This window comes from Crocodylus siamensis, chromosome 13 (assembly GCF_052110815.1).
Source record: "Crocodylus siamensis isolate JL-2025a chromosome 13, ASM5211081v1, whole genome shotgun sequence".
Lineage (NCBI taxonomy): Eukaryota > Metazoa > Chordata > Crocodylia > Crocodylidae > Crocodylus > Crocodylus siamensis.
Genome location: NC_143407.1, coordinates 35,909,841 through 35,929,555, shown reverse-complemented (window position 1 = coordinate 35,929,555; position 19,715 = coordinate 35,909,841). Strand labels below are relative to the sequence as shown.

The 19,715-nt window shown below is 51.2% G+C and overlaps 1 protein-coding gene across 5 annotated transcripts in view; it reads left to right on the top strand.

The window, feature by feature from the left end:
* Window positions 1-19,715, top strand: part of NXN (nucleoredoxin) — a 69,488-nt gene that overhangs the window by 20,363 nt on the left and 29,410 nt on the right. Inside the window, exon 1 of one of the 5 annotated variants that reach the window (XM_090026423.1) lies at window positions 6,443-6,496. The exons of 3 other annotated variants lie outside the window; for them this stretch is intronic. In XM_090026423.1, coding sequence (XP_089882549.1) covers window positions 6,458-6,496 — 39 coding nt within the window. In that variant the 5' untranslated portion in view covers window positions 6,443-6,457. Of the gene's footprint in view, window positions 1-6,442; window positions 6,497-9,830; window positions 9,864-19,715 lie in introns of those variants that run through there. One more of the 5 variants, XM_090026422.1, reaches the window with a different exon arrangement.

The window sequence follows — 19,715 nt, the reverse complement described above, 5'->3', positions numbered from 1 at the left end:
GATTATTTCAACAGATCCAGGACTTACAACACTTCTGTTTCCCAAGAATTGATGACGTATCTGTACAGACATTATGTTCTTAGATCATATATTTTATGCCTCTGTTTTCCTAAGTGATAGTTGCCTAGTGCACTAGATTACTGTAGGCTAGGAGCTGGTTATTTGCTTGATCACAGACTCATTGTAATCAGGAATAGCCCTTTGGAAGGGGCATTGATACAGAGTCCTTAGTAGGCTTGTGCGATGATGTGTGCCTTGCAATGGAGCCTGAAACGTAGGTAAGTGGTGGTGGTGTCATTTCACAGATGAAGAAACTGAGGCACAGGGAGGGACATGATGTGTGCCAGGCTGCTTGGGGAGATCTCAGCTGTCATTCAGTTTGATACATCAGAGGCCTTTGGCAAGGAAAAGAAGGTTGTTGTGGGGTAGCATGCGAGATCCTGCTAGGCTGAAAAAGAACGGAGCCCTAGTATAGAAGTACGTAACATTGCTGATCTAACGAGGAGGACTAGAGACGTGGCTGAGGATTTTCTCAGCCATGTGTGAGCTTGTTTATAAAACCCTTTCTCCATGCTTCATCTGACCGACTGCAACATAGAGCACTGGCGGCGGGGAGCACGATACGGTGGTTGGAGCAGGGATTAGGAGGGAGGATCGGCCAGTGACTCAACATATGGTCTTGGGAAAGTCAGTTTGCCTCAATTCTTCAGTTTCCTCATCTTTACGTTGGGAATGATGACATGGGGATCTCGGGATTTTGAGACCTAACATATCACAATGCTTTGAGACCGGCGGACAATGTATTGTCCGTTTTCCAAAACCAGAGGCTGAGTAATTCGTCCCGTTTGCAAGATGGTTGGCTCTCTTGGTGAGGAGATAGCATCACAGAAAAAAAAAGATGCTATTGAGAAGATGAAATGCAGCAAAATGATGGGTAAATGCTAGCCAGTGACATTAACTTTCCCCGATGCTGCCTTCGTTTGTCTTGCGGCAGTAGTGTCATCGTGAGAAGACATTATAATGTGTAACAAGTATTGGCTTTCGTAGCTGTGTTTCAGAGTGGGCCTTAATGCCTTCCTCTTGCTCCGCCGATCTCAGAGCACAGGATTTAGTAGAAATGGTTGCGGCCTGGTTCCTTAATGCGTGTTTAGGAAACCAAGCTCTAGTTCTGTAACGGATCATTGCTGCTGGATGCCTCCCGCTGGGATTGTACTGCAAATCATACGTTCAGTCCTTTGACTAGGCTGGTGCCTAATAAATGCATATATAATTTATTAAAAAAACCCCGAGTAGGGCCGTTTCAGAGAGCAGCACAGATGGTCGGAAATTGAGGGCAGAGAAGACTTAAGTGCTAACGTATGGCAATGGCTTTGATTTCTTTTCTAGAAATAGGAAAAGCCACGGGCTGCTGTATTAGCAATTTTTCTTCCATCCACTAAACATTTCCTTTCAAAGACTTAGAGGCCACCTCCCACCTCAAGCCTTCCCAAGCATTGCTTTCCTGTTAGTCAGCCCACAGCCCTGACTTGCAAGTCTCTCCAGGGCCTGGGGTGCTGGGCGTGCGAGGGAGGGAGCTGGCTCTTGTGGAACAGCGGTATCTTCGGGGTTGCTCTTATGCCAGCCTCCTTATGTTGTGCTGGCGATTTGGGATGACATTGCCATGCTAGAGGCCTTCAACACGCAAAGCTAAAAGATCCACTGCCTGCACACCCTTGACTTGAGCTCCACCCGCTTCTTCCACGATGGTTTGCAGAGCAGGTGCAATCTCTGCTGGCCGCCTCTCCAGCCGTGACCCATGAGCAGTTATCTGAAGGCAACCTGGTAGCAGTGCGTCAGAGGAAGGCTCTGAAGAACAGCAGGGTAGCATCCGCCCAGGGTGGTGGGGTGAGGGGTGCTGCATGTTAGGGTGCAAGGCAAAGGGTGGACAGGGGCACTGGAGACCTCTGTTGCAGATGGCCCTTTGACTGACAGGAATGGCTCAGGAGGACAGGGCTCTGTAGCATTAATGGGAAACTGCTTCCTACCAGGCAGTCTACTCACTTTAAAAATAAAGTGCCCTGTCAGCCCTGTGTGTTTTGTGTCCCTTTGGCTCTGGCTGGCTGGGATCTCCATCTAGAGTGCTTTTTTTGATGTTTCTCTCCAGGCGAGCGGGCTGGAATCTCCCCAGCTGAGAAGTGGAGTTACCTGGGGAAGAAGTCCTCGTAACCCCTCCGAAGACACGAAGCCACAGTATGTCCCCTTCTATCCATCCCCATCTCTCTACCAGTCTTTTATTCAAGTCTGGTCAAGTCAAGTCAGTCCTGAGGCTGCACTGACTGTTGGGGCACCTTTGTAGCAATAACTTTCCTCCGTTCTTCCCGGTCTTTTGCAATCCTGGTACAATCAGGCTGTCTTAATTCTGTCCGGTCTTTAACGTTGGTGGTCCAGCTTGTCAGAGGTCTTCCTCCTCTTCTTCATCCATCCACAGTACCCTGAAGGATGGTGTTGGTATGGCTGCCAGGCCTTCTTGTTACATGTCCGAACCACGCCTTTATTTGTATTAAGGCAGATCTGGCTACAGTCATCAATGATCAACGCCACATAGTACCAGGCTCTGTTTAGACGTGGAAGCAAGAAGCAATCCTTGCCTCGGAGACCTCTTCTAAGTGATTTTTCCCTTGTGACTTTCACCTGAGGATCCTGGTGCCTGATGTCCACGAATGCATCCCGGTGGCCAGCCACCTACCAAGAGCCGCACGTCTTTCCTCAAGGGCTGCAGCAGATCGGTATGAGCAGTGCGAAGCTGTGGTGCACTGGCTTCCAAGCAGAGTTTCAAGAACTCCCTCTCTCCCCAGTAAAACCTTGATTTCGGCCAAGCTCTTGCAGCACGTGTAGGTGTTGCTGTGTGCGAGGGAGAGAAACAGAGCTCCACAAATCATTTTGCTCACCGGGGCAGAGATCACTGACTTTTCCTTCTCTGAAACTGGGAGTGTTCCCAGCGTCTGGATTAGTTTTGGTGCATGATTGTGTCGAGCACCAAGAAGACCAGGAGCCTGGTGGTGGGCTGTAAATGGAGTCATTCATGGGAAAGACCTCCCATTCCTTTCCAGGACATCAAGCCCTAGCCCCTGCAAGAAAACCAAGCCTTCAAGCAGCCCCGGAAAGAGCCAAGCAGAAATGTATCAGGTGCCTATTCTGTTCAGCCGTGGCTAACCCCCAGACAAACGGCAACTGTTCCAGCCAGTGTTTCAAAAACCAACGTGTTTGTACTCCAGATGCTTTCCAAGCCCATAAAAGAGATGCTTTTGCGCACACCAGAGTATGAAGCATTTACATGTGTGTCTTTTGTAGCCGCCTTGTCTGAAAAAGAGGGCACTCAGATTTTCCCATGACAGTAAAGGGAGGGCTGTGTATTCCTGCCCTAGTATGAAAGATAGGCTTGCCGGGCTGCATCTCAGGGTGACAGTGCAAACCTCCTGTGGAAGTGAGTACAAGAGCTGCAGAAGAGCCCCAAATCAGGGACAGACTGAGATTCATTGGGGTCCAGGGCCCCCACAGCCGGCACCCTGCCCTGCAGCCACAGGCTTGGTCCCCAGCCGGCACAGGGGGAGCGGGATGCTCTGCCCCGCAGGCCCAGGGCAGGAGCCACGGCTGCCCTCACCTGAAGGTCTGCGCTGAAGCTGGTGCTGGTGCTGGTGCCGGGGTGCGGAGCCGCTGGGTGCATTCAGTGTGGTCCAAGCTCCAGGGGAGGCCCCTTGCCGCACCGTGGCTCAGTCTGGCTGCAGCGGTGCCCAGCACCCGTGGCCCGCCACGTCGCACATGCCCAGCCTGGCTTGGCCACCAGTTTAGTCTGCACCGAGGCAGGGGCCCCTGGGCCTGGGCCCAGCCCACAGTGCTGCCCCTACCGGCCAACCGTATCCAGAACTTCGCTTTCTGTCTTCAGGAGCCCTATCTGATAGCAGGCCTCGGGAACATGGATTATCCAGAACGAATCCTTTTACCAGACTATAGAGCTGTATTAGAGAAACCAGCCCAGTGCTGGAATGAACTCTTCCTTTGCCCCAGCGGGAGCACAGGAGCCAATGCAAACATCTGGGGCTGAAATGCAAGCCTTTGTCTCCCCTACAAGACAAGATTTTTGTAAGAGAAGTTGGTGCGTTTCTTTTAAGCTCTTCCCACCCCACCCCCGTCCCTCCCTTCCAAACTCTGTCCCTGTCTCGGAAGTGTGGGCTGGCTCCAGGCACCACACCATTCCCATCCAGCCAGGTAATAATAATAATTTGACATGGGAGGGGGGAAGTGAGACAAGAGCATGTGGCGTGAAATAAATCAAGCCTGCAGTTTGCAGCTGATGTTTGCTATGGGTGAAGCCCCGAGTAGAAAATGAGATTTTCTAGTCACTCTGCCTGAGTGCAGAGGTATAGATTTGGGGGCTTACAATGAGGAATTTAAAAAATGTGGTTTATCACGACTTTATTCATCCTGAGTCTGTGGTGGAAAGGCAGGAAGATCTGCGCGCGCGCGCGTGTGGAAAACGTTCTCCTCCTCTCTGGGAGTCGGGGGATGCTTAGACGCGCCATCTATTGTTGTATTTAATTGGGTTTGGAGTATGGGAGTCTCCAGAGCGTGCCTCCTCGTGTCCGTTTTAGTAAAAGCGAGATTGGCCAATATGAAATGTCTTTGCATCCAGCCACGTCAGAGGAAATGGAGTCAAACCTTCGGAAGAGAGAAATTCTTTAAATTGCTTGGATTTTTTTTTCCAGCCAGCTGATGAGATCCAGAAAAATGCTCCCCTGGAAACCATTTAAATGTCTTAGCAACCATGGCTTTTAGTCAGCAAAGTCATTTGAGCGAAGCAGCCTACGAACAGGAGTGAAGCGAGCCAGCACCTATGCTGAGAATTTGGAGATTTATTTTGGCCTTCAGCTTTTTTTCAATTATTCCAGCAAATAACATTGGGATCGGTTCCCCTTCCTCACGACTGACTGGTTTGCAGTCTTACTGTACTGTGGAAGGAGTGGTTCACAGGCCCCACGACAAATGCGACTTGATAATGATAGCTACACTCGTGTGAAACACAAATGAGGCTGGTGGCCTCGTTTTCCCCAACCAAGCAATCGTCATCCAGTGTGCGAATAACCCGTGCAATGAATGAGTCCCGCAGGCTCAACGCATCATGGGTGTTCGGCACCAAGTAGTTGTCAAGGGGCAGCTCGGTCCGGCGGACTGAATACCGTGAAACTCGGGAGTTTTGAGGCTTTGCTGCTGAGTTGCTAGTGACTGGGGTAGGTCCTTTGCTTGCTCTCCATTATGCTAAATGGGCATAATTCGAACCTACCCTAATCGGAGGGTTTGTGCAGCATTGCATGGTATAAAGTGCTGTGCTTAGAGTTAAGTATTATGATTATTCTAAACAGGAACGTTTCCAGAGGGAACATGATAGCTTGACCTTTGTAGACCTGTAAACAGGAAAGTGAAACGCGGCCTTAAGTATCTGCATGATGGTAGCTTGCTTGTAGCTCGAAAGACCCCCAGGAGAGTCCAGGCAAGGAGGGTTTCTCAGTTCCCCATTTTTAAATAAAGTAACCATCTTCCTGACGGTATGTCCGTCTCAAAGGGACGGTCCCAGTCCCTGACCTTGTGTAAAGGGCTAGGGAGTTGCCTGGGTGAAAAGTGCTACCTACCTGGGAAATATTAATTTTCATTTCTACCTAGGAGAACTTTTCCAGTGTTTGCAGTCTCCCATGCCTGATGAAGGGTGCCTGTGCCTGGAAGCTTGCAAATAAAGAAGGTTTTTTGCAAATATCTAGTTGGTCTAACAAAAGGTATCGCCTCTGCCATGAGTTTTGAGTCCTTCCACCTACCTGGGATGGAAGAGCACAATTCTGGCATTATCCTCTGAGGTCAGGAAGCAAAAGTGGGGGTGGGGTGAGGCAGTAGGCTGCAGATGACTTGATTTCTGACTCGTGGAGCTCCCAGTTATTGTTTGAAGTGTGCATTATTCAGCCTTGGAAAAATACCGCCCCACAAAGCAGCTGATATTAAAATGAAAAATGTCTGCTGCAGCGTGGAACTGCATTATTAAGCTTGGGCAGGTTGCACTGACATCTCTCGTGTGAGTGAGTAATAAGGCTCCGAGCCTCCTTGTTAAGACCCATTGAAGAGCAGCGCAAGGTCCCCGTCCCCCCCGCTAACTGGATTTTACAAAAGAAAATAAGTTTAATCAAGACCAGACCTTTCTGCAGGAATAAACATGCCTTTCTCCCTCCCCTGTGCTTTCTCCCTGTCCCTGTGCAGAGAGCAGGGGGCACTGTGCAGTCTCAGCTGTCATTCTTTGAGTATGGAGGAAAAGCCTTGTTTGTTTGGTGGACTTTAAAGATCCCGCAGCAGCAGTCAGGAAACTGAAACGGTTGAATGTGAAGCTTGGTGGTCTGCTTGCCATCCCTTCTCATCCCTCCGAGCCCCAGCTGGTCACAACATGCCCATCAAATCCCCTCCAAGGATTATTTTCTTTCAGGTACGAACTGGTTTCCCTTCCGCGTATGTGCCACTTAACAGGAGAGGTTGGAGCCAGCTGATTTTTCTGATAGCACAAGATAGAGTTTCTTTGGAGGGGAGCGGAGGTTTGCAAACTGAGCCCTGGAACGAGTAGTGAGAAGCACCTTCGCTCTTGGAGGATTGCCCCCCACCTTGGCATCCCTGTGTTTTTTAAAAAGATGAAATTTCTCATTTCCATTTGTGTTGAAGCTCTGCCAGGGGTTCTAGCTGCTCTCGCCTTCGGTCCTGCTGAAGGTTACTTTCCTTTGGAAGCCGTTCAAGAAACCATCGTTCCTTGGCTCTTTTTTCATTCGTCATCTGACTAAACCAATGCTTCAGCAGCCTAATTTGGAAGGGGGGGGGGGGGCCACTCTGCAGAGCCTGGACATGTTGCTTTTCAAGATGTGAGTTTAAAAAAGGCTAATCTGATAACCAGGGAGGCAAAACTCCAAGTCGGGTCCTGGAGGAAACAGGTTTCAATCATTAGAAAACTTGAAACCAAATAACAGTATGGGTCTTGGTTAAGTCCCCGTTCAGGCGAAGAAATTGGTGTCAAGCTTCAGTCGTGTGATGACTCGGGCAGTCGGGAGGGGACGGCCCGGTCGGTCTTTAGAGGAAATTTAGCCGTTGCAAGAGCTTGATTGCATGAGACTTCCTCTGGCACCATCCTGGGTGGTTGTTTTTTTTAATTATTTTGGCCCAGCTCTTGAAGTTGGTGGGAGTTTTGACTGGAGGTTGGTAGGGCAGGGCTGTTGAATACTTGGAAGTGGCCTGTCTTTTCTTTCCGGGAACAGTGGGAATTGAGTCCAGTGCAGAAGTTAGCGTGATCTGCTCCGGATGCTGGCTGTCACAGAGCTCCTGGCAATGCCCCATCCTTTTTGAACAGAGGGTTTGAGAGGGTTTCGTCATGCTAGGATCAAGGTGGTTCAAGGAAACCTGGAGGGGCTGATGACCCTAGGGGAAAAGGCTGTGAGGTGGGCAGGGAGGTGAAGTAGGATTGTGCCCATTTCCCTAGGTAAGTGTGTTCCACTTTGTCCAGTTGATTGAATCCCCGAGATGGGCATTATCCTTTCCCTTCGTTGTGTGTGTTTTGCATTAATCTCTTAACATTTCTGTAATCCTGTAGGAAAAATGTCCCTTTTACTAGTAATCAGAACTCATGGAAGAGGTGATACCTTTTATTAGGTCAACGAGATATTTGCAAACAAATTAGTTTGTTTATTTGCAAGCTTTATTTGTTTGCAAATATCGTTGATCTAATAAAAGGTATCACCTCTTCCAGGAGCTTTGATTGCTTTTGCCTCGAGACCAATAGAGCTCCAACCTGGATACCTTTTACCGGTGGGATTTTATAAAGCAAGCAGAGCTGGAAGGGGAGTGGATAGGCCTGAAAAGCTGTCTGGAAGGTGGTGGGGGCTGATCTCGCATCAAATTACGCATGGCTTGAGGGCTGCTTTCTGGGAGCCCTTCAATTTAGATTTTGGAGCAGTGTTTATGGTCTCGTCGGAAGGGTACGAAGCAGGTTTATGGCGTGTTGGATTAATCGGCGTGCAGCCACAGTTATATCTGCCTCCTCCGCATCCATTTCAGACGGAGATCCCTGCTGCCCGCAGTACCTTCCATTTTACCTGGATGTAGGAGGCAGCAGGAGCTAAAAGCACAGTTGATGTTGGTGCATTCACACATGCCGCTTTCTTGGGGGTGATTCAGAGGGCTTTTTGAGAAAATGTATGAGGTCTCGTGACATGGCAGCTGGTTGAAGTTTAGCTTTGTGTTGCTGATTTGGCTTGTGGCTTTCTGCCTTCCAGACCCTGAGCAGTGCTGTGTGCGGGGATGTGCTTTTCGGAAAATTCCTGTAGCGGGAGTGTTGTCCGGTCCCTGCCTGGAGGACGAATAATTGAGAAGTCAGGTTAAGCCTGAATTTTTATTTCAACGGCTTGGAAGGCTGCAATCTGATGGGCAAACTCCAGCCCTTCTTCATCCAAAACTAACCAAAGCTACATAAAGAGGGAGACTGGAAAGCAGCAGAACGGGGGAGCCGGGTGGTGGAAATGTGCATACAATTTATAATAATCCTGTGTAAGCTTATTTCATTTTGCTCGTGCATGTGCATTACAATACAGTCTTCAGCTACATAATCGCAGGCTCTTCCTCGGGACCCCTGCCTCCTCCCACAGACAGCACGGGTTTTATTCAGGGAACGAGTCCGTTCTGCAGCACAGGAGGCCTGCAGCGAAGCAGAAACCCCGGGCCGCCTTGGTTGCACAGGCTGGACGGTGGGCAGCGAGTGGGGCAGGGTGTGAATACTTCAGGGAGAGAAGGGTGAGTCTCTTGGTTCAGGCAGCTGGCCACTATGCTGGAGAAATGGGTTCTCGCCCTTCCCGTACCAGAGGTGAGGCACATCCCTTCCTGTCACAAATGTTGTGGCCTTTGCAGCACCTGGCTTGAATTTGTGAGGTCTGATTTGCAGGAAAGCTGAGCACTTGTAACTGCAAACGGAGACGGAGCTGTGCTTTAAATGCCTACGGGGAGAAATAATGCTCAGTGCTTTTTAAAACTCCAGGCCCATGTCTGTTCCTCACCCATACAGGGGGATTATCCCCCCACCTTTCACAGGAGTGGTGGGAAAATAAACTCTCCTCTGGAAGCACCCCAGAAAAAGCCTGTGAGGAAGTTGATGTTTCCGTCTCGGAGTAGCCCTTACATTGAATAACCAGGAGAAAAAAAACCAACATCGTCCTGTACATTGAGCACCATCTGTTCTGTGCACTGAGGCAGGTTCCTTGGGGAAAAGTGAGGCTGCGATCCTGGGACAAGGACTCTTGCATGATGTGTGTGCGCTCGTGGGCCAGGTTAGGATGGCGGAAACGGCTTTTATTTAGGTGTTTCCTGCCTTTCCGGTACAGCCTGGATGTTGTCTCTGAGTGTCACATAAACTATGGGGAGGGTGGCACAGAGAACGGCGATGCGGGCATGGAAGCGGTCAGGACACACTGCTCCCGGGACACAAGGCTGCCTCCAAGCATGGTAATTTTCTTGCCCTTTTGACCTGCCAGCAGAAAGCTGAGGACTTTTTTGGATCCACCAGAAGGGATCTTGCAAAGAGCTTTGGGTTAGCAACACCAGATGTCTGCTCTTGGCATATCTTACCATAGATTTTGTTTGATCTCTTGATTACACCGCTGTTGTGTATTGGAGCTTTGGTTGCAGCAAACTTCCTGTACCTCGTGAAGAAAGCGCCGGAGGATGTTATTTTTCCTGTGGTTTTATGGGGCTTTATGCTGTCATCTGACTCCAAGGAAGATGTGACGCACAAGGGCTTCACAACTATGCAGCTTGGAGGAGAGGTACGGGGCTGTGGGGGCTTGCTGGGAATGGATTAGCAATGTCTGCAGCCCATAGTGTGGCTCCTACTTTTTGCCTCTCTTCCTTGGTTCTGGTTCTCCACATTCTTCAACAGCTGGAGGAAGGTGGCAGCCAACAGGGCCCGTTCCCTTGGGGCAGGGCGTGCAGCCTGTCCTGGAGGAGACTGGATCTGGAGCATTGCCCTCATCCCTCTCCCCCAGGGCTGGAGCGCAGGGCTCTGCAGTCTGCAGATGCTGTCAGCCTTGCGCACGCAGAAAGCTTGGGCTAATTCGCTCTAATTATTAACATTCTTGGCAGAAGCTCCGCTGTGAGTCAGCTGCAGAAACATCACATTTGAGCAGCTCACATTTCAATGCCGACTTCAGCTTGGAAGAGCAAAGGAAGGCAGAGCTGGGCCCTCAGGTCTCAGCTGGCTTGGTGATGGGTCTGTGTGGGCTGCAGAGCGCTATTGCTCACTAGTCTGGAGGAGGACACCTCCTCACCTTGCCTCGGCTCTAGGGGTAGCGACGTTTTACAGACCCCAGACCAGCCCCCGGCACTTTTTGTTGGGTGCTGAGGAGCTGGTGCTTGCACTGGGCCTCGATTAGGTCTGGGAAGGGGAGCAGCTTGAAGCCAAGCCAGGTGAGGTGCCGTCCAGCTTTGCAAGTCATGTACACGTTTTCAGCCCCAAACCTTGGAGGAGTCTTGTGTGATTGCTGCTGGAACCATCCTCGGGATACATCCGAACTGCAGCTGGGAAGTCGGCATCTTCTGGAGTGGGTTTGAAACCAGAACCAAGCCCGCCACTGGACTAGATGAGTCACAGGACTTGGGCGATGGCAGATCTGGGCTTGGGAATTTTTCCTTATGGCACAAAAGCTACAACCATGGCTGCTGCTCTTTTTTGGCGTACGGACAGGAGATGTCTGAGTTGGCTGGGAAGGGGGAGGCTTATGCAACATCATCCTTATCTTGCTCTTGAGCATGGGGAGGAGCTTGCTTCTAATTAGCGCAGCCCATCTTGCGCCCATCAGTCTTTCTCTAACCCTGCACCGCCTGCAGGTGAGCATGCAGTCTGCGGCAAATGGCGTTCTAGCACGCGAATAGGTGGAAGGCGGACGCCTGGACGTGGACGGGCTATGAATCAGCCCTGAAACATTGCACTGCTCTGGCACAGCCTGCTGGGCACATTGCTGATTTTTCCCTTTGCAACCATCTCTTTCTAACCGCATAACTAATTTTCTTGGCCCCCTTCACAGGCGTCTGCCCTGAGTGTGTGTTGGCCGCCCTGGCCGTGGCAGGCGTTGAGTGCCGGGCTCCGCAGTGGGAAGCTGTCAGAGTGAACGCCAGTTGTATTTTTTAATAGAATTGCAGTGTCCGCCTGTGGGTTTTTAAGTAAATATCCTTTCCTTCGTATTTTGCCAGGAAGTAGCCTGAAGCCGAGGGATACGTAGCCAACAACAGCTCTGCTGCAAGGACACGGCAGTTCCTCCCTGTCAGAAAGGACTTTGCCTTTCTCTCGGTCCAGTTTGTGCTTCCCAAGCACTGATTTAGTAACTTCTGCATAATTAAGAGCAGTAGGGATGGCTCTTGCGCTCTCCTGTAGTCGGCAACATGCCGTCTCCACTGTTCGGCTCCCGTGGGAAGTGGTGTGGGATCTCCATCCCTAGAGTCCTTTGAAATCAGGCTTAGGTTGTAGGCGTGGGGCTGTGGCCAGCCTGGCCTTGACCCACCACGTCCTGTGGTCAGGCCAACAATGCCCCTTTTGCTTCCATGCACCTTGTACCGGTTTCCAAACTAAAGTCGTTTGCTTCTGGTCCCGTTCCCAATTTAAGGTTGGGGTTTCCCAGTGGAGCGATTGCCTCGCAGGGTTTGTTGCTTCCCCCCACCCCCTCTATACCCAAAGGCACCTTTCTCTGATGGCCCTAATGCGCTTTCTTCCTCCTCTGCTTTCTCTCCCTCTCTGTCTGGAGCAGACGTCTCTGGCAGTCTTCACCTCCAACGAAGGATGGGGTATGTGCCCAGCCTGGGCTTGCCTAGTGGTGGCTAGGAATGTAGGATGGATTCCCCCCAGTGGGGGTATTTCCATGGGGAGGGCAACACGCTGCAGCCAGCCCATTATTTGCACACGTGCCTCTTTTACAGTGGCTTGTTGTTAAGCCAGTTGTCAGTGTTTCCATGATGAAACCTGCATTTCAACAGGCCAGAATGGTCTGTAAAGGTTAATTTTTCTTTTTTTAAATACACTGTTCCTTAAAGGAGCCTTTCTGAATGTGAGGGGAACTAGCTGGTGTCTTACCTGCTGCTGGTGAAGTGTCTGTGGGCTGCAGTGGCAGAGTGTGACTTGGTCCCCATGCTCAGTCCATTCATCTTGCTGGCAGGGAAGTCTGAAATTGGGCAAGTAGATGTTTGGGGTTTTCCGAGCTTGAAGAAAGGGAAGAAACCAGAGGACCGCTGAATGTGTAAAGAACGATGCCGCCGTGCTTTGAAGAGGCTACAGGGCTGTCCTAAAGAATACTTTGAGAGGAGACTGTGTGTATATATAGGAAATCCACATCAAGTGACTTCCCTTCCTGCAACACCCCCGGATCTTAGCTGGTGTGTGACCCCGGCACTCCCCAGCTCAGCCGTCGGTACATCTGGGAGAGATTGCACGGTCCTGGCTTTGATGAAAACTTCTGTAAGGAAGCTCTCCCGCCTGAGCCCCATGGAGTGGGAGTGCTGTGGCAGGCACCTGGGGTTTGCCCTGGGGACCGGGGATGGTAGAGGGCTTGATCTGGGCAAGCAGGGCTGAGAAGCACTAGGTACTTCCATCGAGCTGGGGAAACATGCTCATCTCTCTGTAAAACTCAGGAAGCAGAAGGGATGTTTACACCCTAAGAGGGGCTCTGGGGGGGCAGGGATCAGAGCGTGTGTTGGCCATACGCTGCCCGAGGCAGTCTGTCCATCTTCCCCGTCTCTGGAAGCGCTGGTCCAAGTGCCTCGTTACCCAGATAGCGATAGAAAGGCAGTTAGAGCAGATTCCTGCCCCTTTCCACTCTCTTTAATTGAATCAACCAGAACCAAGACACTTTGGAAACCACTTGGGCTAGATCTTCTCCGGGCTCCTCTCCCGGGGCACGCAGGGAGATATTGCAGCTCGCGGGATCCAAATGAGCTTTGTTAAAACTTTAATGATCTGCCACCTGCTGCTTCCCTGGGAGTGGTGGCGAGGGTGGGATAATTGAGAACAGCATTTGGGATGCAAGGTTTTTGCAGCCGGAGTGGGGGCAGGGGCTGCTCTGAAAATCCAGGTTGTTTTTATAATAGGTAGGTCCAGACTTGGAAGAGGTGAATTATGCTGCAGTGCAGGTAATAAGCACGGGTACAGGGAAGGTGCTAACCCCACTCCGCTCTCTCCTTAAACCCCGAGTCCATTCAGATCCGCTGTATTTGGGTCTCTTTCTTTGCTTGCAGGAACTTGGGAATGGGCTGGGTTCCAGCAAGCCAGACGGTGTCTGGAAGTGTTCAATAGAGCTGCTGGCTGAGACCAGCCCTTGTGCCCTTTGGAGGGATCAGGAATGGGGAACTCACCGGAATAGGCTTTTTTTTTTTTTTTTCTTCCTTACAAGCTAACACGCAAAAGCACCGGCTTATTCTGTGTGGGGTGAAGCCCTCTGTGGCCTCCTGTCCTGTCCCGGGGACAGGGGGGGGTTAGAGAAGTGCTGGGTGGAAGTGAAAAGCATCCGTGCTCTTGCTGGGCAGCTGATGCCGGGTCACAGCCCCGCTGAACGGTTGGCTCCCTTAAGCCCCTTGGTGTTTGTCCTCCACCTTTTAGGACTCTGCCCGTGCGGTTTGCAGTATGCAGAGCAAACGCCGTTAGTGCCGGATGCCTCGAGACGAGCCGGGGCTGCGTGGGGTGGCTCTTTCCTGGCAGCCTCCAGGCTCCGGGTCTGGAGTGCTCTGGGGTGGGGCGTTTGTGCAGTCCTCTGCCCGCTTGGGCAGGCGTCTGCAGCGGGTGCTGTGGCAGGTGATGGGAGCTGCGAGTGGCCGTTCGGACTTCTCAGGCTTTACGATGAAGGTGTCTCGCATACGTGTTCGCAAGGCCAAACAGCTTTCTTCCTCCCAGGGCCCCCGTCTTGCTTTCCTGCGGAGCGTTGTGTGGGTTTGGAGGCGTTCCCTCGACCCCTCCTCTCCTGCCTGCTTGGACCTCTTAAAAAGAGCTGAAAAGCAGAGCTGCCCATCTCAGATCTGTGCTTCGCATGCCTGTTTAATTGGATAATATGCCTGGCCTTTCCTTTCTGTTTACCTTTCGGGTCTGTTATGACACACAAGATGGATTTCTCCTGGCTCTTGCGTTTGCAGTATGTAAACCAACAAGATGCAGAACACGGGGCGAGGCGCGAAGGCCGCTGTGATCCGGCGGCGTTGCCCACATGCCTCTGCCTGATTTTTGCGGCTCTCTTACGCTCGGCCGCGGCTCACCTTGCACCTCCTCCGGCTGGGCAGGATGGGTCTCCTCCCATTCGCACCCGCTCACAGCAGGTTAAGATAGAGCTGTGTCTATCGCTAGAAACATCTGGCAGGGTATCTCTGTGCTTTTGAAGTCCATTGCAGTTCGGTGGATGGGGTGAGCTGCCGGGATGGGTAGCCGAGGCGTGTTTTGGCTTTGTTGAGGTCTCTTCTCCTCACCTCCCTGCAGATCCACATTTGCTACACCCCTGCTCTGGGGACAGTTTGCAGACAGACTTCCCCTTGCTGTCCTCCTGGCTTCTGGACGGCTGGAGCCTTGTCCCAGCCCCTGTCGGGGTTTTCCTGCCCCTCGGCTTGGAAACCCACAGCAACGGCTCTTTTGTAGCTTAGCAACATTGACTCTGGCTGCGAGGTCATGAAAGAAAACGCTGCCGCCTTTGCTGTTTAGCCAGCTGTACACAAATGGGGATCCGGATCTCTAGTCGGGTCTCTTGGCTGGGCGGCACTGTTTGCACAGTCTCTGCTCCAGCCAAGGGCTGGGGCTAGCATGCTTGGGTCTGGGGAAGAGGGCTGCCTTCAAAAAGACCAGTAACCAGCTGGCCGAAGGCCTGTTACACAAGGTGGGCATTTCAGTCAGCAAGAAGCCGATTGTCACAGTATTCATTTTTGTTCAGTGACCGAGATGGGAGGATTGTGTGCATTTGCTTCAGTCACTTCTCAGCAGGGGCAGGGAGAGAAGGTGGCTGACTTTCCTGCTTGGGTCAGCAGGCGAAGATGGATGGATGAGCAGCTGGCCTAGCTAAGCGTCCTCTTCTTGTCCTCCTCGCATCTTTATTTATGCAGCTTTCAGGCACTCTCCTCTGTCAGTGCTGGGGGAGATGCCAGAGAAGGCTGCAGATATCCCACTGAAGAGATGTAGTCACTGCGTGGAAGCGGAGATGATTAAAGAGTTCTCGGGTCGTCTTGGGCCGAGGCGGTACGGAGCAAGGGCCACCTCTGCTTGTACGCCCATTCAACACGTGATATCCCTGTCGGAGGGAATATGCATAGGTGCAGCAGGAAGAGGAACTGGAAGGTAAATGAAAGGTGATTAGTAAATGAGAAGGATTCCTTGTGGTCATGATGCCACGCAGCCAGCATCTTTCCTCACTTTAGTGTTGAGGGACTGTTGCGCCATGCATGGGATGCGAAGGGGGCCTGGGAGTCAGAACTCCTGGGCTTTCCTTCTGGCATCTGCTTGATAACTCCTAAGCAAAAGTCACGGTAGCGAAACCAAGCCAAAGACGCATCCTGTGTCTCAGCTTGCTCATCTGTAAAATGGGTTGATGTCTTATGGGGATGTTCTGGACTATAACTTGTGGCAGCCCTGAGGAAAGGTGCTGCATAAGGGTGTGTTATTCTTAGTATGGTGGTGACGTGTTGTAGCATCTTGGTGTTTTTATGCATTGGAAGAATGCTCCTTTTAAAAAAAAAAAGAAAACGGTCTTTCATCACTAAAAATACCCATGCAACTAAATATACCACCTTTGCTATAGGAAGAAGATAGGCTACCAATGCCAAAGCAGGGCCTGGATGAATGCTGTATTTATTGCAAATAAACAGGATTATTAATGGAGTGAGAGGCAGACGGCTTGTTGCCTGGTGTGGGTTTGCTCCTCTGCCTTAAGTGCTTGAAACATGGTGTACTCTTTGGCTTGTTCAAAGCCTCTCTTCCCACTGCTGGTGACTTCTATCCCTAATCTCCCTCCTGTGATGCTGAATTAACCCATCTGCAGATCTGTTGGCCTAGTAAGTAGGTCACTGGAGATGAGGACTGCATTCCCTTTCTCCTGCGGTCCTTCTGGGTGACCTTGGGCAGGTCGCTTCCCTTCTGTAATGGAGCCAGTTAGTTAGACTGACCTCCTTTGGAACCTATTGATGGGCTATGGAGGACCACAGGGTACCTATAGTATAATCTGTGGCCTTTTTGTAGTATTTCTGTTATTTCAGCATCCAGATCCTTTGAGATCTAGTCTCTGACCCTATGCACATAAAAACATAACAAGGCCCTGACCATAGGCATAGTTTTCTGTAGGCAGATTTTGATAAGCCAGTTCAGGGGGGCTGTTTTGTAAATCAGGATCCCGTAACCGTTGCAGCTCTGAAGCGGAGATTGCTGAAGGATGATAGGGAGGATGTTTTCCATTTACCAGTCTATAAGTAGTTTCCCTGGCCCACATACATTCTTCCCTGCCTGCCACATTGGCTCCCCCTCCTGTGTCTTAGGATCAGTTTGCCATTGTCTGCTTAAATGCTCACAAAAGATTCCCGGCAGACCCACGCACTGCCCGCCTCGTGTAGCTGGTGTGACTTTGTTAACAAGCGCAGCCTCTGAGTGTCCCTGCAGACAGGCGCTGGCATGCCATCAGCACCAGCTGGAAGAGTTGCTGATTTCTCCCATGTTCACTTAGTGAGCAGACACAATGCATGGGACAGACGTTCCTTTCTAATCGGACCGAGGCTTTGTTTCCAGCGTGGACAAAAAATGGGGTTTCCTGGTGGCGTTGGGACTTCTGCTGCAACAGCTGGGTTTTCGTTTCCAAACACCAGCGTCTCCTTACTTAGTACTAGAGTGTCCCTTTCCTCCTACACCTGCCCCAGGTTGGCTTTGCATGGACGAATGAACAATTTCCCATGGGTCTGGAGGGGTTTGGGCTACCTCTGCGTGTGCTAGGGCAGCAGGCCGTATGCATGCTCCTACCCGGTGGTAAGTGGTAGCTAAGCCACAGCCACTTTCCCTTCCATCCCTGGAGGAGAAGCTGCCTCCATTCAGCTTCCACTGACTACAGGGTGGTAGCCTGCTAAGGGCCATTGTTGCAGAGATTCAAGGTGTAGGAAAGCCCCAGTCCCGTTCACCCCATGCTAAATTGTTCTGATGTCCACACCCTTCGTCATCCAAGTTTGTGGAAACCCGCAGGAGCTGGAGTCTGCTTCGTGGCCGGGCCTGGCGTGACTGCGGCCCTCGGTTACATCTTTGTGCTCGTGCGTCAGAACTGAAAGTTCAGCTTCAACACTGTTAACAGGGAGCAAACCTAAAGGCCTTTTTATCTGCCTCAGGGCCTGGTTAGCAACCAGGACAAAACAGCTTGCTCTGTCCCCGAGATGCAGCCTGGTGCTGGCCTCCTTATCTAATAGCGCGCAGTGGTCAGTGTTTTATGGCTGCCGGCAGCCGAGGGTCCCAACTTTGCTTAGCCTGGCTCTGACTTCTAGTCCAGTGACGCATTTATTCTCTCCTGTGGTAAGTCTAATAGCAGTGTATCCACAGCACTGACTGCTTCAAGATCCCTTAAGGGATGTATAGCAGGGGCCCGGGCCTGGCCAACCCACCAGTCTGTCCACTGATGTAACTGGTTCAGGCCCAACGAAACGTGGATCTAAACTGGTTCTTGCTCTCTGCTGTATCCAGGGTAAAGCGTTGGCGCTCTCTCGGGAGAACTTCTCTGGTGCTGATCTAGTCTCGATGTGAGGAGGAGCGTGCAAGAAAGGCACCAGACGCCTACTTGTTCGCCACCGACCCCCTGCAGGAACGCGCTGCTGTCTTCTGCAGCCTCGGCTTCGTGGCTTATTTCTGATGTCAGTAATCTTCAGGAGTAAAAAAGACTTTGAAACTTGTGTAGAAGATGGAGGCTTAACAGAGCAACTTCCCTGGCGACAAGGTACTGTTGAGTGAGAGCTTAACTGCGAGGAGCTGTATACACATGTACAGCTGCAGACACAGAGAGAAACAAGCTGGTTCGCACCTTAAGTGTCTTTGTTTAACAAGGAAGTCTCCAAAAGAAATGAAGAACCACCCCACCTCACATGCTCCTCCATGCCCCGTGACTTTGCCATGTATCCTACACACAGACTTTAAATAGTCCCCCTAATTAGAGAGCCCTCAGCCAGAAGAATGCAACAATTGTCTGAAGGCACAAGTAGCTGACAATGATCTCATTGTCTGTGTCTTACAGAAGTTTCCTCACTTGTTTGCTTGTGTTGTGAAATTACCCAGCAATGCCAAACTCCATTTGGTGTTCATTAAACCCAGGGACACCCGGGGCCTTTTGCCAGAGGGCTGGCCCCTTGCCAGGAGCTCAGTAGCAGCACCTAATTGACCAGAAACGCCGAAAATATTTGTCACTTCCTTGGCCGGGGTGCATATCCTCCCACCTGTTTCAGGTACCTATTGGGCCCCACTTCTCCCTACACCCACATGTGAGCACCTCGGGATCTGTGATGTAGCTAACCTCTCAACACCACCTGCGGTGGGGAAGTCTTATTATTTCTAGCCTATGGATGGATGGGCAGTTTTGCCACAGAGAGACTCAGCTGCTTGAACAAGCTCGTGCAGGGAAGTGAACCCCTGGTCTCCTGAGTCCCAAGACAACTTTTGTGACTGAGCACAGCATCAGGGCTGTGTGGAGTGATATGGGCTGCACTTGTCCGGGGCACAGGTTTGGTTGTCCTGGGAATCTGTCCATCCAGAAAAGCCCCTTGCCAGGGGAAGTACTGGTGCCTTGCCCTTCTGAAAACACGGGCGTTCCTTCGGTTTGGCTGGAAGTGCCGAGATCAAGGCCTGGCTTTAAATCTCAGCTGTGTGAATGTGTGGGGTTCAGGCAGGTCACTTGTCAGGTGGAGAGGTTCCTGGGGCTGACTTTGGCTGTTTCAGCGGCTGGCTGCTGTACGACAGGCCTAACAGGATCTCTGAGAGCAAGTTGAAAGAGGACTGCAAGTTTTGTTCAGATCAGTGGATGTGGGAGAAGAGCTGGTGCTTCTGCCCTTTGAAAAAAAGAGAATTCGCTAGGGGAGAAAACAGATGGTTCAGGTTGGATTTTTTTTTCCTCCAGTAAAATTTGCATGAAGGTAGTAAAAGGTCGTTGTAGCTGCAGAGTCTCCCCATCAGCCGAGCCGGCTGGTGGCTGACTGCAAGAGCCCGCTCCTCTGTGTTCCTGGAAACAGCATCAAGATGAAGCAAGATAACTGAAGAATGACTGGGAGAAGGGGGAGAGAGAGGAATGCTTGGTGCTAATAGTCTAACTGCAGAGCTGCCAAGTGAGATGAATATGTTGGAGTTTTGACTCCCCGGCTGCATTTAATCAGTTCTGACCGCGGGGCAGAGAAGGGTTGAACAGCCGTGCTCAGAGCCTCTGTAGCAGATCCTTGGAAAAAGCCATTTGGGAGATGAGCAGATTAGCTGATTTCATTTGCTGCAGACCCACTGATTACCCAGTCCTGGCTGGCTAACGTTTCCTGTCCCGTCTGCTGTAACGAAGGGGAGGAGAGGCAGATTGCTCGTGTGATGAAGCCTGGCAGATGCACCCTTTGTTGCTAGCATGTGTGTTGATTACCTGGGCTTTCCAGTGGCGCAGGCAAAAATCGCCCGA